Source organism: Marmota marmota, unplaced genomic scaffold, assembly GCF_001458135.2.
Source record: "Marmota marmota marmota unplaced genomic scaffold, marMar, whole genome shotgun sequence".
Lineage (NCBI taxonomy): Eukaryota > Metazoa > Chordata > Mammalia > Rodentia > Sciuridae > Marmota > Marmota marmota.
In genome coordinates this window covers 17,625,193-17,645,559 of record NW_025999842.1, presented here as the reverse complement: position 1 = coordinate 17,645,559, position 20,367 = coordinate 17,625,193, and the positions used below count along the sequence as shown (strand labels likewise).

Here is a 20,367-nt window from a genome sequence, read left to right as displayed (position 1 = left end):
GTTTAATATGAGCATTAAGGTATTTATGCTTCAAATCTTGTTTCTTACAATATTGTGTTTTCCCTTTTCAAAAAGAAATCTTTTTCTCTGCCTGTTCTAGAACAATGGAGTTCATCTTTCTTTAGGAATTCAGTAATTTGAATATCTTTGTTCACTAAAACCATGTTGCTAACCAAAAATAGGAACTGGATAAAGGCACATGAAAAAGATTTCCTTAGAAGTTCTTATATAGAATTTAAGTTTTTTAGTTTTTTTATTTCTCTGTGGCCAAAACCTTATATCTATTCCCTTTAATCTTGTGAATGTATAAATAAACCTGATTTAGGCTGTCTCAAACCTTTTATCTTTGTTGTGAAAGATAAAGGAGAATGTGAAAAATGTGTAAATATGGATGATGTGCAATGTAGTGAAAGCAATGGTAGCAATTCAGACATCTTAATTTTAGAATATTTATTATAAATTTATTATAAATATTACATAGGAAAATCTAGATTAGCATTTTAGTATTTAGGCTTATATTAGTCTCTTAAAAAAGTTTTATGATGTTTCCAGATTTAGCTTTTTGCCAAGCTAAGTGTATGATTACAGAGTTATGTCTTTATATTGCAGAATATATGATAGTCTTATCAGAAACTACAAAATGACATTGGATTTGTGATATGTAGACCTGGGGCAAAATTTTACTTATGAAGAATTGAAGGCCTTCTTTGTTCTGTAACCTCCGGGTTTTTTTTTTGGGGGGGGGGGGTTAGTGGCAAATAGGTTTATATTTTTTCTTTTTGTGTAGATATCTCAAAAACAGGGAATAGAATTTACAACTATGGTGTTACCCATTTATTCATTAGAAATTAGGAACAGGTAGGGCTGGGGATGTAGCTCAATGGTAGAGTGCTTGCCTAGCATGTGTGAGGTTCTGGGTTCAATACCCAGCACTGCAAAAGAAAGAAAGAAAAAAATAAATAAGGAACAGGTAACACTGTTTTCTTTATGTAGAAGGTTTAGAATAAAGTGGAGAAAAGCAAATATAAACATAGGAAAGTTTGAAAGCGTGTTGGGTTGGGCTACCAAAACCAGTTGAGGAAAGGAGAGTTAATCACTTATAAGGCTGCTACTAGAAGACAAATGCTATTGATAAAACCATACTCCATGTTAAGGAGTAACATCTGGGATCTTGATTGTAGTCTAATAATTTGTGAAAAGGCAGAGTTGATCCATCAGTAATATCCTCAACTTCCCTTTCTTTTTTTTTTTTTTAGTGTGTAGAGGGGGAGACAGGATTGTGTTTGTTCCAGTTTTGTTGTGGTTTAAGTTTGTTTTCTCATTCTTTACATCTCATACTTTCTGTTTCCATGCCTTTCATTTTGATCACCCTCATTTCTTTGGCCATTTTGCCCTTTTGTTTTTGTGGTTGAAGTTCTACCCATGAACTTTCAGTGCCCAGCCCAGTTGTCTCTGCTTTTCCCACATTCCCAGGTAGACTTAGTCTCCCTGATTGCACTTCATTTGTTTTTAATCTTATGGCATTTTTTATACCTTTTCAATTGTTAAAAATGTGTGCTTGACATACCCTTACTAATTTTTAATCTTATTCAGGGTAGTAGCCATAACTTCTGAAATTTTTATTTCCCTCATTTCGTATTTTGAAAAAGAAAAAAAAAGAATATTTATGGAGTATGCATCACATACTGTATTGTGAATTTAAAATATGTTGGTTTGAAAATTTCTCCAGTGTAGGTAATAGCAGATGCTAAATATTTCTTGAATTTAATAAATTTATAAATCTATTAGTAGTACATCATGTTATTGTTTTTAAATAAGAAAGATTGCTAAAGTAGAAAGTAAGTATATATAAAAGAACTTTTTTATAGTGGTTATCTTTAGACAGGGAGATTATCTTAGTATTAGTATATAATATTTCTTTATAGCCAGGAAAAAGACTTGTTTTTGTTCTGTTTTGTTTTAAATAAACCTACTATGTATTTAAACTGTTCCCAAAGTTGTTGTTGTTGTTGTTGTTCTGAAGTTGTAAATGGGCAGAATACCTTTATTTGTTTATTTCTTTTATGTAGTGCTCAGGATCGAATCCAGTGCCTCACACATGGCAAGTGCTCTGCCACTGAGCTACAGCCCTAACCCTGTTCCCAAAGTTTTTGACTTAAGTTTTTCCTCATCGTTCTTGTTTGCATTTTTAAATATCACATGTACAGATATTATCAGCTGAAATTTAAGAAATAGGAATCTGAAACATCAAATGTATTAACTTTTCCCTTCTGTGGCCTCATAAAAACTAAGGTCTTTCACTGCAGAAGATGAAATACAAAGGTAGATGATGTGTTTTTGGTTGGTCCGTATCTACTCTTTTTAAGTAATATCTTTATGACACCTGAGTGATGTGAATCATTTCAAATGTTGGTTATGATGACAGTTGCTTTATGGATATATTAATGTTAGTTAGAATGTGAGTTCTTCTTATATTGCTGTCAGACTCAAATTTTCTACCCACTAAAAAATGAGGAGCAAGCTAGCATTATTTAAAATATTGCTAAGTGAACACTGTGTTTCTTTATTTGATTATTGCACTTCCTTTTACAACAGATGATTAATGTTGCTGTTTGTTCTTCTTAGAAGTGATTATTGGTTGTTTGTTTTTTTTTTAACATCAATATACTCTTCTATAAGCAGGTGTGTTCTCCTTCTGAGTTTGAATTTTAAAGTTTCTATTTGATGGAAATGACTTTGAATGTTATCATCTTTTTTGCTTTCTAAGGTAGAATGAAATGTAAAAGTTTATGCAGTAGTTTTACCACTCTGCTGTTGTAACAAGCACTTAATCTCTTTTTAAATTTGGTTTTCAATAAATGAGGCTTCAATAGCAATAATATACCCCAGTGAGAATTATGTATCTATTACATACTATATAAAAAAAGCGTATTCATTTGTTAAGTTTTACTCTCATCACATAGTTGATGGACTCCTAGCATCAAGGAAATCAAGTCTCTTTCTTTTATTCCAGATTCAAAATTTTGTGTGTTTTTTTTTTATGATAAATAAGTGAAAGGTGTAAAAACTGAAGTTTAAGGAGCCTAAATGATTGCTCCAAGGTGTTACAACTTCTACTTTTCCTATTTTAATAATTAAATTTAGTTAAACCTCTCCTTGTGAACTAGATTGAGGCAGCCTATAAAATTATATATAAGATAAAAAATATAAAGAAATAGAAGAATATAAGATTATATGAATGTAAAGCAGAATATATGAATGCCAGTTGCTCATATATTTGTTTTTCCCAACCCAGAAGTCTGAGAGAAATTTATCTCAGTGAAATACAGGCTTAAACTATATCTTTTGACTCCCAGGATGTTTCTTCCTACTACCTATTTATATTTTAAACATAATTTTTTTCATGGAATAATAAATGCTGTAGTTAGGAGACAACCATAACTGTTGTTGTTTCTCTTCTCTATTAGGAATTCTTGTTAAATCATGGGCTCAAATTTTTGCCACCTCTAAAGCCCAGAAATTGCTATTTCGGATCATAGATTGTTTACTGCTGCCACATACAGTATTACAGCAAGAGAAGGAATTACCTGCACCCATGCTGACTGCAATTCAGAAGAGTCTTCCTTTATATCTCCAGGTATATAAGCAGTGTGGCTGCTTAAAGTAATAAAAGGGAAAACTTTGTCTTAAAGTATAATTTACCAAATGCAGATTTAAAAACCGGACATTGTAATCTCAAGGTACATGTGTACCTGTGACACAAGCACTGAACAAGTTTTAAACTTCTCTTTTTCTTTAGCTCTGAAAACAAAGATTAGAAAGGCAAGAAGCTTGAGGTTGAGAGGGTGTCAAACTGGCACAGACCCTTAATAGTATTGTGCTCAATATTTTCCTTAGAGACCTGAGCTATCTATTCATCAACCAGACTAGGGTGGAGGAGATGTGAGAATATACTGTACAGAATATTAAGTGTAGAAGAGCTGAATGAGTAAGAGTTGAGGACCATTTCTATCAGAGGAAGCAACTTGTACTAGGGCGGGAGCTTTAAAAAAAAATAAGGCGCATTGGGGAAAAGCAAATAGTTCTGTTGTGGTTGGAAATTCACATGGAAGGAGCCTTACACGGGAAGGCTTTATATTACCATACTAAAGAGTTTGAATTTCATCTTTGACATGGGGAGTATTGATGGATTTTGAGCAAAGAAGTGGGAGTGATAGAATCATGTTTACATTTTAGAAAAATGATTCTGGTGTTAACATCTAAAATAGTGAGGAGGTTAGATTGGAGATACAGAATGCATTGATACAGAATACTAGTTCATTGAATTACCTACACATTATCTAAAGGTTTTTAAACTAAGGCAGTGAGATTAGAGCCCACGCAGCAGATTTCAAAAACATTGATGAGCTCCAATTAAAAATACTTGCTGCATGAATTGTGGAGGAACAGAAAAAAAATGAATTGCTTCCTAGTTTCCCGAAGACTGCCAGTCACTATCACACTAGTACTACAGTTAATAGTGTTGCTAACTAAAATGGAAAATTCTGGCAATACAGGGATGAAGGTAAGGATCCGTTTTTGAGCAACTTTTGTTTGAAGCTTATGGAATATCTAGGTAATGAAGTCCAGTAGTCAGTTTGAAATATTGACCTGTCATTCATTATTGAAGATAAGTGCTACTTAATTTGAGGTCAAGAAAGGAAAACTGAGGAGGAAAGGAGAAAGTAGATTTTGATTAGGTAATTAAGTGATCTCTTTCATAGATGGATTTTTAAAATTTCTGTCTCCTAACTTTGCTAAACCTGTTTCTGTAGCTGTAAAATGGATATAAAGATATTAACTCTATAGGTTTTTTTTGGGAAATTAAGCTTTAAGTTGACTTGGTAATTTTGTATTTATGATAGTACATAAATCAAAGTTTAATGTGTCATCCAGCAGAAAGATAAAGAACAGTCCACAGCGCAGTATAGACTGCTCATCTCAGCAATTGGCAGATGAGTGGAAAGGAAGGTGCTTATCTAGAGAATATGGAAACAGGTTTAGCAAAGTTAGGAGCTCAATAAAGTTCACAAGAACTCGAAGTTTTGTTTTAACCTGCTAAACCTGTTTCCCGAGCTATAAAATGTATATAAAAATATTAACTCAATGGGGGTTTTTTGAGAAATTTAAATGAAATAATGAATATAAAGTACTTGGCACAGTTTCTGAGAGAAAAATCTCTAAATAAATTGTTATTGCTCTAAGTCTTAATCTTCTGCATTCTTCTTCAATTAATTATTTTTTAAAAAATTTATCACCAGATTGGTGACACACACTTGTAATCACAGTGAGGCAGAAGGCTGAGGCAGGAGAATCACAAGTTTAAGGCCAGCTTCAGCAACTTAGCAAAAACCTGTCTCAAAATAAAAAGAAGGGCTGAGGATGTAGCTCAGTGATAAAGCATTTCTGGGTTCAACTTCTACTGCAAAAACAAAAATAATTATCACATTTATGAGCCGTGTGTGTTTGTGTGTGCGCGCGCACACGCACGTGCACACACACACACACACACACACATTCACATGCTGGAAAGAGAAACCAGGGCCTTAGGCATGCAAGCACTCTACCACTGACTACATTCCCAGCCCTAATTTACCATATTTCTTAACATGGAAAAGTTTTGGCATAAATGTAGACAAAAATGACCAGTGCCCTATATAAAAAAGACTGACCTGAAATGTATTTTATAATGTGTGTGTGTGTGTGTGTAGTAGCAGTAGTAGTACTACTAGTAGTAGTAGTAGTCAAGTTTTCTGAGGACAGGAGAGAGAATCTCAGTTGTTTTTCTTTTTGTATTCTTTTCTCCTGCTTCCGTGTTCATGTCCCCAAAATAGGCATTTTTGGTTAAATACCATAGCATATGTAATATCTAAGCTCAATTCCTGAAGGTTCATATGTATGTTATCTATTGATGATGTCAGATGTCATTTTGATTGTGATAAGTTATAAATTCTGACATGAATTTAATTCTGGGATTATATTAGTAAATTCCTAAATATTGTGTTTTTTTAAAACTTCTTAGTATTTCTTTCTTTTTTCTTTTTTTTTTTCCCACCCCTGTAGGGCATGTGTATCATATGCTGTCAGTCTCAAAATCCAAATGCCTATTTGAATCAATTGCTAGGAAATGTTATTGAGCAGTATATTGGGCGGTTTCTTCCAGCTTCACCATATGTTACAGATGTTGGACAACATCCTGTTTTGCTGGCACTGAGGAATTCAGCCACCATTCCATCGATATCATCTCTAAAGAAATGCATTGTACAAGTTTTAAGGTACATCTAAGTAGTAAAAATAGATATATCTATAAATTATTCACCTCTATTAGAAAATAACACAGTATCTCAAAAATATTGGCAATCATTTAGGATACTGGTAGTTTAGAAACTTTTCTTTTTCTGAGAAACATTAAGAAATTATTTAAATGACATTTGCTCATAGCAGCCTAAGACAATACTTATTAAATTGCTTCTGTTTTTTTTTTTTCCTATGGAGCCATTATTTTCCTTGCATATATATTCCTAAAGTTATTTCATAGTTTTTCAACAGATAAGCATTCATTTTATTTTATACTTCATAAAATATAGTAATTACATTTTATAAAAGAAAAGATAAATGCTGATATGTAAAAGGAAGCTAATATGAAGTCCTGTTTTATTAGTTCACTCTTTATCTTAACTCCATTTTATTATTAAATAGATTAATGAGTGAAACTTCTTAGGTTTTCTACTAAACTTTATATCCTTTAACTGCAATACTGGAAAATTCAGTAATAGAAATTATCTTTTGTCTTCATGTAATATTTAGCTTTACGTGAAATTAGTTTTTAACATTTAAGATGCTATGGTGATACATATTTTCTTTGCTAGTAAAAGTGTTCTGTGTTTTTTAATGACCTGACAATATCCATCACCTCTCATTACAGGATTCCATACCTAAAATCTCATCTTCTTTTTGTGTTTCTAGTATCTTATTACTTGGGTTTGGAAGCTTTATCTTCTTTGTTCTCTCTCCTTTGGCAAATGATTGCTTACTTCCTTCATTTTTACTTTCCTTATCACATTGCCCCTAGTCTATACCAGAGTCTCCCAACTACTTTCACCAGATCTAGTCTTTTTCTTCTAGTTCAGCATAGAAAATGAACCTGGATTACTTTTTTATCCTAAAATACTGATGCATTTGGACACTTCTCTGTCCCCAAACCTTCCTTGGCTCCCTTTGACCTGTGAAATAAATTCCATATTCTAATTCCATATTCTAATTCTCCATAATCTGTCACTTTACCTTTCCAAACATATTACTAGGCTAGCTTCAGCAACTTAGCAAAAACCTGTCTCAAAATAAAAAGAAGGGCTGAGGATGTAGCTCAGTGAAAAAGCATTTCTGGGTTCAACTTCCACTGCAAAAACAAAAATAATTATCACATTTATGAGCTTAGTTATTGCCGCTCCAAAATGCTTTATACTTACCTGCATCACAGCATTCTTCATGCCATTTTCTTCATTAAAATGCTGTTCCTCTGCACTAAATCCTGCCTATCATCTATGAAACCTACAACTGAGATCTCAATGTTGTATGATGTTCTTTACTTTCTTAAAGTAGTGTGCCCTGCATGACTCAATCTGCAAATTCATAGTAGTTTTGCCTCACTTGTTTCTGAATTTCCAGCAAGATTGTAGTAATCTACCACTGTATTTGAGACATTGCGCAACTAATTTTAATATAAACTAAAGTTTCACTAAAGTGAAATTAAATCTTTAGAACTGTTTTAAGCCCCATTATTGAGGATCCTAGTTGCATTAATGGACTTTCTTATTTACTTGTATCCAGTGGAAGTGTTTTTTCTCATGGTTTCTAGTTGAAGACCCCCAAGATGTAACAATTCCTGGGTTTTGGTTCAGGGTTTTGGTTTTTTTTGTTTTGTTTTGTTTTTAAATTTTTTTTGTTTGTTTTAGAGAGAGAGAGAGAGAATTTTAATACTTATTTTTTAGTTTTCGGCGGACACAACATTTGTTTGTTTGTGGTGCTGAGGATTGAACCCGGGCCGCATGCATGCCAGGCGAGTGCGCTACTGCTTGAGCCACATCCCCAGCCCCAAGGGTTTTGGTTTTTGTTTAATACTCAGGAAAGATACAAAGATGCCCCCCTGTGATTTCCTGCCTTCTGTACTGCTCTACTCTGGCAGTCTCCCGTCTGAGTCAGAGCTTCTTCCCCTGAATTCCTGAGAATTCTGTACTGATCTTAGCTAAAGCACCTTTAATACAGTCATACTTAACTTTTTTTGTCTTATCTAACTTCTCCACTAGATGATGAGTCCCTTGCTTTCAGAAACTTATCTATATCCCTGTTCTTAGACTTGTACCTGGCACATCCCAGGTGCTCAATTATTGTCTGTTCTAGACATTAGTAAATCAGCAGTGAACAAATGGACAAAACCCACCCTCAAAGAATGAATGAATCTAATATGCAGTATTTGTTAAAAGCCATGGGGAAGAGAAACAATTACTATACATTGTTCCTTTCCTGAAGGAGTTTATAATCCTTAGTGATTTCTGTGTCTCATTATGTAGATTATCATTAGTTTTCAAACATGTATTGATATCTAGTTTAGATTTAGCAGTATTTCACAAATTTTCAGATTTTCTAGACTTTTTTTTAGAAAGTGACCATTTTCACTTTCATTTATTCACTTTAATGTACCCTGAACACCTGCTATGACCAAGTACCTATTCTAAGAAGTGGGCATACAAAGATGAGTCAGATTAAATTCTTAACAATCGCTGCTGAGCTAAAATGCTAAAATTTGTCTTGCCTTGACAGATGATACAAAATTCTAAACTAGTTCTCTTATTCTTTTACCTGCTGGAGAAAGGAAAGATGTAAAGCTGGAGCAAGAAGCAGATTGCTAGAACAGGACTTTTATTTATTTAGAAAGATATGAACCTTCTCAAATTCCTAAATAAATAAATGTGAGGAGCAATTTATTTATGCAAATTTGACATTAGAGAAAATGTTGAAGCCTTGAGGAGCTGAGAGAGGAGATCAGACTTACTAGAAAAGAAAAAAACAACAACAAAATAACAGTTAGGTTTGGTTAAATTCATTTTAAAGCCAGATGCTTTAAATTTAGTTCATGATACATCCCTGTATTATGTTTTGACCATCATAGCACACTGAAAGGATGTGCAGTCATTGCTTCTAATAGGTGATATTTGAAGATCGCATGGTAAAATATACATGCTTTTTTAAACTTTGCCTTATCCACTTGGGGATTTGTCAGTATCGTTTGTCAGTATCATTACAGTAAATTTGTCAGTATCATTACAGTATATAGTAATTTTTTTTGGCTCTATTGAAAATTTTAAAGAAAAGAAAAAATAAAATTTTGCTTCTTTTCAGGAAATCCTGCTTTGCATTTAAAGGGTCAGCACCCCCTCCTCGCTTAGCTTCCATTTTGGTCTTTATTCTCCAACTCTTCAAAGAAACTGACGTAGATGTTTGTGATATTGAACTGCTACTTCCTGGCATCTTACAATGTTTGGTGTTGGTCCATGAACCCCAAGGTTAGTTTGTGAATATACTTGTGTTTGTCATTGTTTTCCATTTACAAGTTAGGAAAGTACTCTTTCCCGTCAGTTAAATGAGTGGTTACAAAAGGTTGTATGGCTATTTTCTATATGTTCCTATATCCTGGATAAGAATGAATACCAACTAATAGTTGAGGTTAGGGATAAAATGGTTAAAAATTGACATATTTCGGTCTGTTTTAATTTTGTTTTTCCCTTGAAGGAAAGAGTTTATTTAAGGACTACTTCCTATGTTAACATCTAAAAGACTATTTATTTAATCTAGCTTCAATGCTAAATGCAATTTGTCAAATACCAAGTGGTCAGAGGCCAGTGTACTTTCTTCTATCCCAGTTTCTGCTAGAATATCTGTGCTGATTTAGGGGGAAACTTATGAGAATCCTTTGATTCTAGTTTTTTTGTTTTCAGTCTCATCAGCCTTAAAATATCCCTTATTTAATCCCTAGTGTCAACACTTTAATAAGATTATTGGGAATATGTAATAGGAGTCATACTTCAATCCTGAAGGAATTTTTAATGTAAATAGGGTCGTTTGTGTGTATTTACCATTATAATTTGATTGTTCAAGGCAGGGAATCTCAAATGTTTCCGCCTAAGTACTTTCAACTGCTAAGATAAATGAGTACAGTGCATACCCTGAAGAATCTGAGGGCAGTGCCCAAAGTGGTAGTAGAAAGCTCAAACAAGTCTTTGAAATGTTCTGTTTTATCTCAAAAACGTATGCCTATTTTTAAAAATCCATATTTATTTCAGTATTTTAAATGCTCCCAACTCTGGGTTTGTGTAAAATGTTGTGTTATGTTTATATATAATCATGTTATTCATGGTAACATTCTCCTCACTAGAGAATATCCAGTGATGGCCCTCTGACTCTTTAGAAATTTTGACCTCATTAAAAACTTATGTGTACTTTGAATTTCAATGAAATCCTATTGTACTGTATAATACAAAGTTGCTAACATAGAGCAGGTAGTACAGCAGTTGCCCTTTGCTTATAGTTTGGCTTTATGTTCTTTCAGTTACCTGTTCTTAATAGTGTCTGAAAAGATTAGATGGAAAATTCCAGAAATATGCAATTCTTGAGTTTTAAGTTCTGTACCATTCTGAATAAGCATGATACAATCTCATAAATCATTCCTTTGTTCAGTGTATCCATGCTGTATATGCTACCCACCTATTAGTCATTTAGTAGTTTTCTCAGTTATCAGATAGACATCATAATGTGTGTTCAAGCAATGCTTATTTACTTAATAATGGCCCCCAAAGTGTTAGAGTAGTGATGCTAGCAATTTGGATATTCCAAAAAAAAAAAAAAAAAGCCACAGAATGCTGAAAGATTAAGAAGATGTTTTGAGAGAGAGAGAGAAACCCTATTCATGTAACTTTCATTACAGTATATAGTTCTTTTTGTCTTGTTAATCTCTTACTGTGCCTAGTTTATAAGCTAAACTTTATTGTACCTCTGTATGTATAAGAAAAAACATAATATATGTAGTTTTCAGTACTGTCCACAGTTTCAGGCATCACAGTTGGGGCAATTGTCTTACAATGTATCATCCAAGGATAAGGGATGTACTACTGTATAAAGTGTTGACCAACCTATCATATTTTTTTTTTTAAGAAATGTCTTTTTTTAAACCTTTTAAAATATTTATTTATTTATTTTTATGTGGTACTGAGGATCAAACCCAATGCCTCATGTGTGCTAGGCAAATGCTCTACCACTGAGTCACAGTCACAGCCCCCCAAAAAAATCATTGTTGATGATACTAACATTTTATCATTAAGGAGCCCGCTAGTTAGAGCTCACATCTAACTAGTAAATAGATCACATGTTCAATATAGTTAGAATATAGTATTCTCTGTATTGTATTCTCTATAAGCCAGAGGAGAAATATGAAGTGGATTTGCAAGTTTTAGAGAAAATTTTCTGTGACTTACCTATGGTCTCAGTGTTTAAAAGGAAAGCCTGAAAAATCATAGAAATCTAAAGTTATTATATGAATCAGCAGTTCCACTCCTAGGTATATGCCTACAAGTATTGACAACATGTCTACTCAAAAACCTGTACCTGTTAGCATAATAACATAACTAATTAACCATCAAACCAGGTGAAAAATATTTAAAGACAGCATTTAAATTCTCTGGAAAGGATATTAAGAATAAACAACAAATAGAGAAACATTTATTTAAGGAAAGAACTAAAAGGTGATAAGAATAGCCAGAGTCCCGGGTATTGAACCAAGACCACTCCCTCCTGTTCCTTCCAAGCACATCAAGGCAGTAACTCTATTCTAGGACTACTTAATCCAAGAATATATGGCTCCCTCTCTCCCTAGCTCACAAAAGGAGGGATATCATCCTAGGAGAGAGAGGACAAATATTTCTCATATTTATGAGGATATGAATAGGTAGCTTTGGCTACTTAATGCTGAAGTTCTTTTCTAGGTAAGTATGGCCTAGAGGTAGGGGTTCCAGTCCTCTGCTCAGCCCCATTAGTGGGACAGACCATAAATGAGTCCAGCAGCACTGAAAGACCTGATCACCGTTGGGGGCAGGTGTTTGATAACAAGAAGAGCAAGTCAAGAGGTCTTAGGCCTATTTCCCTTTATTTCCTGGATTCTCAGCTCCTAAAATGAATGTTGCACAAAATAGTAGGCACCATTGTCTTCACGCTCAACACCAAAGATATACCTCTGAGATTTTTGCCTGGGTGGAAGCAAGCAAGAAACAAGCCATAGAAAAGAGTTTTGAATTTCTTGTAAAATAATTGTCTCCATTGGCAACAGAATATGGAAAAATTCATACTGAGTACTCTTAAAAACAATGAAAATGGAGGTGATATACATTAGGGAAATTGGTAATTTTCATCTGAGATATAACACTAATTTATAGACCAGCCAGGTTGAGTGAATCAGTAAAAGAAAAAGCCAACAAAAAGCCCTTGGGTCAGAATAAATTTCAGACACTGACCCCATAAAGCATCCTGTCAAAGGATCCTGAATTTGATTGGATCAGCCTGTAAAGCAATTTATGCCCCAGGGCATTATTTAAAACAATAGAACTATTGTCCAGAAATTAATCAGTGGAGCTTTAAGCAGCTGGATGTAATCAAAGAAAGGGATAAAGAGAAACCTGCCAATTACATCACTGGGGGAAAGCATCAGCAACTTGGCATTTCAATTATACCATTGGAGGAGTAGACTTCACCCAAAAAAGAAAAGATATCCAATTCTCTACCAAAAAAATTAAAAGACATGTAAAGAAAAGAAATTACAATTTATATACTGGGTGGGGAGCCAGCAACAGAAACTCCTAGAGAAAGGATCAGACATTGGATGTGATAGGAGTTATTTTAAATATAGTCACATAACTAAAAGAAAACATAATAAATAAAGGAAATTATATTAACAATGTCATATCACATATAGAATATGAATAAAGAGAAATTATAAGAAAAAATGTGAACTCTGGAGATAAGATATAGCAGCTGAACTGGCAAGTTTACCAGAGGGCTCTCTAGTGGATTGAAATTGGCAGTAGAAAGAATCAGCAAACTTGATGATAGATCAATATATATTAAACAGTCTAAGAAGAAAGAAGAAGACTGAAAAAAAATGAACAGAGCTTTTGAGAATTGTGGGATACCGTTAAGTACACCAGCATATGTATAATAGGTGAACCAAGAGGACAGAAAGGAACAGAAAAAATATTGGAAAAAAATAATGGCTAAAGATTTCCAAAATATATACATTCAAGAAGTTTAGCTAACTCTAGGTAAGGAAAACACAAAGACGTCTACAGACAGACACATTATAGTAAAGATTCAAAAAGTTAAAGCAAGGAGAAAAATTTGAAATCAGGAAAGGAAAAATGATTTTTGTTACAAAACAAGTCCAGTAAGATTAATATGTAGAAAGGTAACCAAAAAAACTGGAGTGAGTATAACAATAATGAGTTCTATATGAACATCTAATTTACTCAAAATAAATCAGAAATCTAAATTTAAAGCTAAAACTATACTCTTGGAAGTAAGCATAGGATAAGGGTAAGTCTTTCTGACCTTGGATTTGACAACAGATTTTTAGAGCTGACAACAAAAGTATAACCACAAAAGAAAAAGGAGATAAATTGGAGTTAATAAAAATTAAAAGCTATTATGTTTCAAAGGATAACAAGAAGAAAGTGGAATGGCAACCCAGGATTGTGAGGATTATTTACAAATGATGTCTGATAAGGAACTTGTATCTGGAATGTATAAAGTACTCCGAAACTCAATAATAAAAAGACAACTGAATTGAAAAATGAGATGGGTAATAGATATGAATAGATACTTTTCTAATAGAGAAAGAAATGAAACAAAAACACTTCTGTATAGAAATCAGAACATTCATGTTCATAGCAATAGTATATAGTATAATAAAATGTAGAATGTCCTTTAACCAATGGATAATTTAAAATTTTTATATATCCATATAATGTAGTATTAGTTGGCCTACAAAAGGAAATGAAAAACTGATGATATATACTGTAACTTGGATGAACCTTGTAACATGATTCTAAGTAAAAGAAGTTGGCATTTAAAACAAACAAAAACACAATTTTTTATATGAGTGCCCAGAATAGCTAAATCTATAGAGAGAAGAAGAAAATTAGTAGTTGATTAAGAGGAGTCAGGTGATACTAAATAGAGTTTCTTTTTGAGATAATGAAAATATTCTAAAATTGACTGTAATGATGGTTCAAAACTGTGAAAATGCTTAAAACCTTTGAATTGTATACATTTTTTTTTTGGAGGGGGGTTTCTGGGGATTGAGCTTAGGGACACTCAACCACTGGAGCCACATCCCCAGCCCTATTTTGTATTTTATTTAGAGATAGGGTCTCACTGAGTTGCTTAGTGCCTCGCTTTTGCTGAGGCTGGCTTTGAACTCGCAATCCTTCTGTTGAGGCTTCTTGTTGAGACCTCCTGAGCCGCTAGGATTGTAAACTGTTGTGTTCTTTATTTACTAGCTTCATACCATAAAAAAACATTATCTCCTATTTATTATTAATTAATTTAAGTTTATATTCATCATGTTTTGTATTCCTATTATAATGGGTCACAATTTCTAAAATTTTTCTTATTCTTAGAGAAAACACTGGGTTTCCCACCCCCCCTGGATACATATATTTAATATGCCTAAAACGTGACAAAAGCATTCAGAACATGTTGGGTTTTCTGTATTCTTTCTTGATATTTGTATTAGTCAGCTTTGCATTACTGTAACAAAATAACTGAGATTATCAACTTAAAAAGAGGAAAGATTTATTTTGGACCACAATTTTGGAGGTTTCAGTCCATGATTGGTTGGCTCTGTTGTCTTTGAGCCGGTGGGGATTCAGTGTATCATATGGTAGGCACATATGACAAAGGAAACTGTTCGCTTCATAGTAGTGGAAGAAAAGAAAGGAAAAGGAAGGGGCTGGTGTCCCAATATCTCCTTCAAGGGTACACCACAGTGACCCAAATTCCTCCCTTAAGCCCCATCTCTTAAAGTGTTCTGCCATCTCCCAATAGCACCACAGATGGGGAGCCAAACCTTTAACACATGAGCCTTTGGGAACACATTTAAGATTCAAATTATAGGAATGTTTTTGCACTATTGTATACAAGCATACAATTCTAAAGTGTTTCTTAAAATATTTAAAGAATACAAATATTCATTTGAGACTTTGTTATCTTTTGAAAGGAAGATAACATAAGTAGTTTTTATGTATGTTTGGCTAATTTTAAGTGAAGATAGATTGTAGGTGGTATCTGATTTGCTTTTTATGTATTTCTGAAGGAATGGGAGGAATATATTTATAAATTAAAAACCAATCAATCTGCCTATCATCAGTCAGCTGGTTTGAAGGGCTTTCTTTTGTCAATGTGTAACAGTGTGTGCAGGCTTATGTTGGTGTAGTATTTTTGAATATGAACACCTTTCTAAGAGAAGAACATATCTTCATGTGTTATTTTCAATTTTAAGAGTCAAAAATAGACTTTTAAACATTTTCAGTATACTCTAGAACAAAACAAAATTTGTAACTATTTCATTGTGAAAATTAGCAAAAAAACATGTAGATACTTCAAGAAAACACATCTTTTTCTAAATTAAGAGTGTTAAAAATGAGGATCCAGATGGTCAATTCAGACACAGTGTGTAATGCTATAATTTTCCTCCTAGTTAAAAGGCTGGCCACCGAGAACCTACAGTACGTGGTAAAAGCCTGCCAAGTGGGGTCAGAAGGAGAACCTGCCGCCCAGCTGACTTCTGTGTTTAGGTAACTAGAAAATATGCCAACTGGCAAGGAAACTGTTGCCAGCCATTTGACAGCCAGCATGTTTTTTAAATAACTAATTATCCAAAACATAATGTGTTACTACTTATTTATAGTATTTCAATTATTGTATTTTTGGCAGTAGTTTTGTTACATTGTGTTGTTTTATTGAAAAATAAAAATGCCAGGGAAACAGATAAGGGAGCTGACTTGAAATGACTTGTGAATTTCCTCAAAGATTCTTGCACGTATTTGAGAAGAAAAGGTGAGAAACAGGAGTCATGATGGCATGTGCACAGGGCTCCGGAGCTTGCTTAAGCATGTTGCTCAGTGTACAGTTTAAAAGGATATGTCCTTGGTTTTCTGGTTTGCTTTAGATCCTTTAGTTTCAGAAGGCTCTCTTATGTTTAATTTGTGAGGTATGGACTTTATAGGAATAGGTTTGTTGTTCATAAGAATAACAGTGCCACTTGAGAATTACTTTTTTCCTCTTTCCTGCCTTGTCCCCTTTAGAGTCTTATGCTTTCGGTGAGGGCAGTATTTTTTTTAATATTTCTTTATCAAGGTTTATAAGTTTACCCTCATTATAAATATCTCTATCTTACTACCACCGTAACAAATAATTTAGGGTCCATTTCCTTTGTTCTATGTTGGATCTTTGTTGATTCAGTTTTTTTTCTCATTATATTTTGGCACATATCTACTATTCAGTTTATTTAAGTTGTGATCCATTTGTGGATTTGTGAAGATTGTGGAGTCCAAGGAGAGGGAAAATTATTTTATGTGATCAAAGATTCCATGTTTGTTATCTACAATTTATTATGTTAGATGGCTTTCATTTTGTCGATGGGATGTGAAAATTTTAGGGTTAAAAGATAGTTTTATTCATAAAGGCTTCTGTTGGTATTAAGTCTCCTGTTCAGTTTAAAGAAAATAAAGGTCTATTTTTAATATTTTGCTTTCCCTGTTAGCATACTGTTTATCCAGAGATACGAAGGATATCTGACTTTCTTCTCCCTTTTGGTGTGTTCCACACTCTTTCTTGCTTCCCCTCATTTTAATGCGGAAAGTATAGCATAGAGTCTCTGGAATTAGATTTTTTTCCCCTTAATTTATCCTCCTAGGATTCCAGCTCCTTCCTCATCCCCAGTACCATCACTGGTCTTGGATGACACAGGAATAGGACATTTCTGTCCTCTATTTTAAAGTACTAATAGTAGTCTCCATGTTAAATATAGTTTTCATGATAATATTACATGAAGTGATCATTTTTGTGCTTAGGCTATGGCTGACTGCAATGTAGGCACCAACTCAAAGAATAACTCCAGAATTTTGAGTGATGTGTTTTACTTTCACAGGCAGTTTATCCAGGATTATGGTGTAAGATACAGTCATCAAGTTTACAGCATTTTAGAGATAGTAGCAACACTGAAGCAGCAGGTTGTCATCTCCTTGATTTCTACCCTCACTCAATCTCTGAAGGATTCGGAATTGAAATGGGGCCTTGGCAAAAATATTGAACAAAGGTATGTTTGCTCATTTAATTGCATTCTTTTGGACAATGTTTATGAAATCTGTATTTCATTTTATCAACATGGCTATTTTCTCATTCCCCAAAATTTGGGATGTGTTCTTTTCAGTTGAAAAATATTTCAATATTGGGATTATTATCAGTTTTGTAAAGTGTGATTAAAAAATACTGTGGTTTATCAACAAACTTAGCAGAATCCACACATCCTTTCTTGTGTACTTCCTTTCAAAGACCATATTAGAAAGCTCTGTATTTCAGTAGAACTACTATTGCTCAAAACACGTGTGTTTCTCTTCGTGAAGTGGGTTTCAGAGCCTCATGTATCTTATTTTATAAAACCCATAGTGCCAATTCATAATCCTTTGAGGGACGCTAGATTTATTGAGTCAACTTTATCATGCATAGCCATATGATAAAGGTAAGTAACCCAATTAGATAAAACAGATTTGGGGGGGGGGGATAGATAAGACTTTTTAAAAAATTTTTTATAGACTTATAACCCAACCAAATAGCTGGATATTTAGAGAAATATAATTCTGTAGGAATATGTTTATATTTCCTAAAGAGATTACTTTAGATCAGTCAGTACTCACACTAGGATTCTTATGTCCTACAGTTTATTATAGAATCAAATGCTTTTAATTGTGTTCCTGTGTACACATGCACAATCTAATAAACATGCATGTTCCAGGTTTTAGTTGAGAAATTTTAATTGTATAATGTCATATTGGAGACCATTCTTGGAGACATGACTATACTGATTGCAGCTTTAGCAAACGAATGGACTGCATCTTTCAGTATAATAAATGGAAATTTTTAAAAAGGAGGGTCAGGGAATAGTTTTTCTGTGCTAAGGTAGAACATCTCTTTTCTTCTCTTACACAGTAACGTGGCTAGCCTCTTATTTTCCAGAGAGAAAAGATTGGGTCACTTTAAATCATAGCTTTAAAGAAATGATGTTCATTGTCATGTCATTAAACAAGCTCATGCAAATGAAAAAACTGAAGAGATTACATGAAACATCCTAACATAGTACATTGTTGGGAACAAGTGTTCTGTTATTGTACTACTTTGCAAGCAGGAACATGAGAGGGTTGGTTTTAACAATTCTGAATAGCACAGATATTTAGTCTAATGAAATAACTGCCAGGCACAATAAATCTAAAACACATTTCAGATACAGGGAAATACTAGAGAATCTAATAGGAGCAACAATATTTTAGTTTCAAACTTTGTTATTTCTAAGAAGATAAAGAAGAAAATAGGGCGTATACTAAAAGTATTATACTGTTCTGTTTTATGGTTATAAAACTTTTATTTTCATTTTTAGTTTTCAAAACAAGTCTTCCCGTTATAAGCATACCATTCATTCCTATCTGTAAGTTATTTCATGATTATATTTCATTACCTAGTAGCATTATGTCATTGCAGATGGTTAGTAAACTTTGATGTGTCATTTTTAATCCATACTTGATATATATGTATATCAATCATGCTTTTAAAAACTGAATTAATCCTAACATCTAGGTTTACTCACAAAATATACAAAGTACCTTTTTTTAAAAGTGTTTTAATAAATCTGGTAGATGAATGAATGGATGGATGGATAGTTAGACCCACAGACAGGTTTCAATTTGTAAATATTCAAGTGGAAAAATGCTGAAAAAGATAATAAGTATATTTTATTTCTTTTCTTTTTTCTTAAACAGGGAATCCTATAGAAAACTTTTATCTCACCTAGGACAGATGGGACAAGATGAGATGCAGAGATTGGAAAATGACAATGCATATATTTTGTGAATCACCCTGTCTGTTGCTTGTCATCTAAAACTACTTTGAACTAATCCATCTCCTACTTTTAATTAATTATATAATGATCTGTTAAAAAATGCTTTCTGGGATTTTTTTCTTATATAAGTATAAAATATATAAATAAGGAAATAAAGATTAATTAGTAACTATGTAATAGGATCCTTGGAGCTTTGCCAAACTGTAATCTAGTTTGAAGAAATTTTGGTTAAACTAAATTAAAGAAGCCTTTTCTGGAAATGTTTTCTGTGTATGAGTACTATGCGGGTTTGTTCTGGTACATCCATGGACTTTTTACTATAATGTGATGTCCTGTCTTGTGATTGATGTGTTTTGTGTGTGGGTGTTGTTGTTGGGTTTTTTTTTTTTTACACCTTCTGTTTTAATAGGCTACTTTTTCAAATTACCTGGCTGATCTGCTCTGTTTTTGTGTGTTTTTTTTTGTTTGTTTGTTTGTTTTGGTGGTATGTTTTGTTTTTGTTTTTGTTAGAGGAGGTGGGTGTTTAGAGATGCATATTTGTTTTCCTTTATACTATGTGTGAGGCAAGTTAATAAATAAAACCCTTACAAAGTATACTTAACTCTCTTAGGATTCAGGCTGAATCTGACTTAAGGATTACACAGATAATACCTAAAAAGATTTTAAACTTATTCCAAAAGTATCTAGCTTGGAGTTGTCATTAAAAGACATCAGGTGGAAAAAAATGAGTCTTTAAGAAAAAAAGAATAAATAAAAATATTCTGGAAACTTCTTAAGATTACATAAAAGTAAAGAAGTCAGCTGATCTCTATCCTTGCTTGTATAATTTGGCATCTTGTAAGTTTAGAGAACCAATTTAGTTTCCTTTCATAACTATTTTTTCTTTACTTTTTAACTCTCATCCAGATTGTGTTTTACCAGTTGGTCTTGATGTGGTAAAGTTTCAGTCCTAGTGTTAGGAACCCACATAGGTCTCTAACCCAGCTCTACTTGTGACCTTGTACAGGTTACTTACCATTTCTCAGCCTAATTCCTTCATGGAGAAAAAATAATCATGTTCAAAATTCACAATGCTATTATGGGAATCAGAGAAATGATATATGTAAAAATGTTTT

General features: G+C 33.2%; 1 protein-coding gene across 6 annotated transcripts in view; it reads left to right on the top strand.

The window, feature by feature from the left end:
• Nucleotides 1-19,512, top strand: part of Mms22l (MMS22 like, DNA repair protein) — a 113,080-nt gene extending 93,568 nt beyond the window's left edge. For 5 of the 6 annotated variants that reach the window (XM_048811826.1, XM_048811747.1, XM_015499477.2 and 2 more), the window contains 6 exons: nucleotides 3,468-3,637; nucleotides 6,103-6,314; nucleotides 9,439-9,602; nucleotides 15,839-15,935; nucleotides 17,291-17,458; nucleotides 19,173-19,512. In XM_048811826.1, the coding sequence (XP_048667783.1) occupies nucleotides 3,468-3,637; nucleotides 6,103-6,314; nucleotides 9,439-9,602; nucleotides 15,839-15,935; nucleotides 17,291-17,458; nucleotides 19,173-19,263 (902 nt within the window). In that variant the 3' untranslated portion in view covers nucleotides 19,264-19,512. Of the gene's footprint in view, nucleotides 1-3,467; nucleotides 3,638-6,102; nucleotides 6,315-9,438; nucleotides 9,603-15,838; nucleotides 15,936-17,290; nucleotides 17,459-18,793; nucleotides 19,152-19,172 lie in introns of those variants that run through there. The other variant, XM_048811794.1, reaches the window with a different exon arrangement.
• The last annotated feature ends 855 nt before the right edge of the window (nucleotides 19,513-20,367 follow it).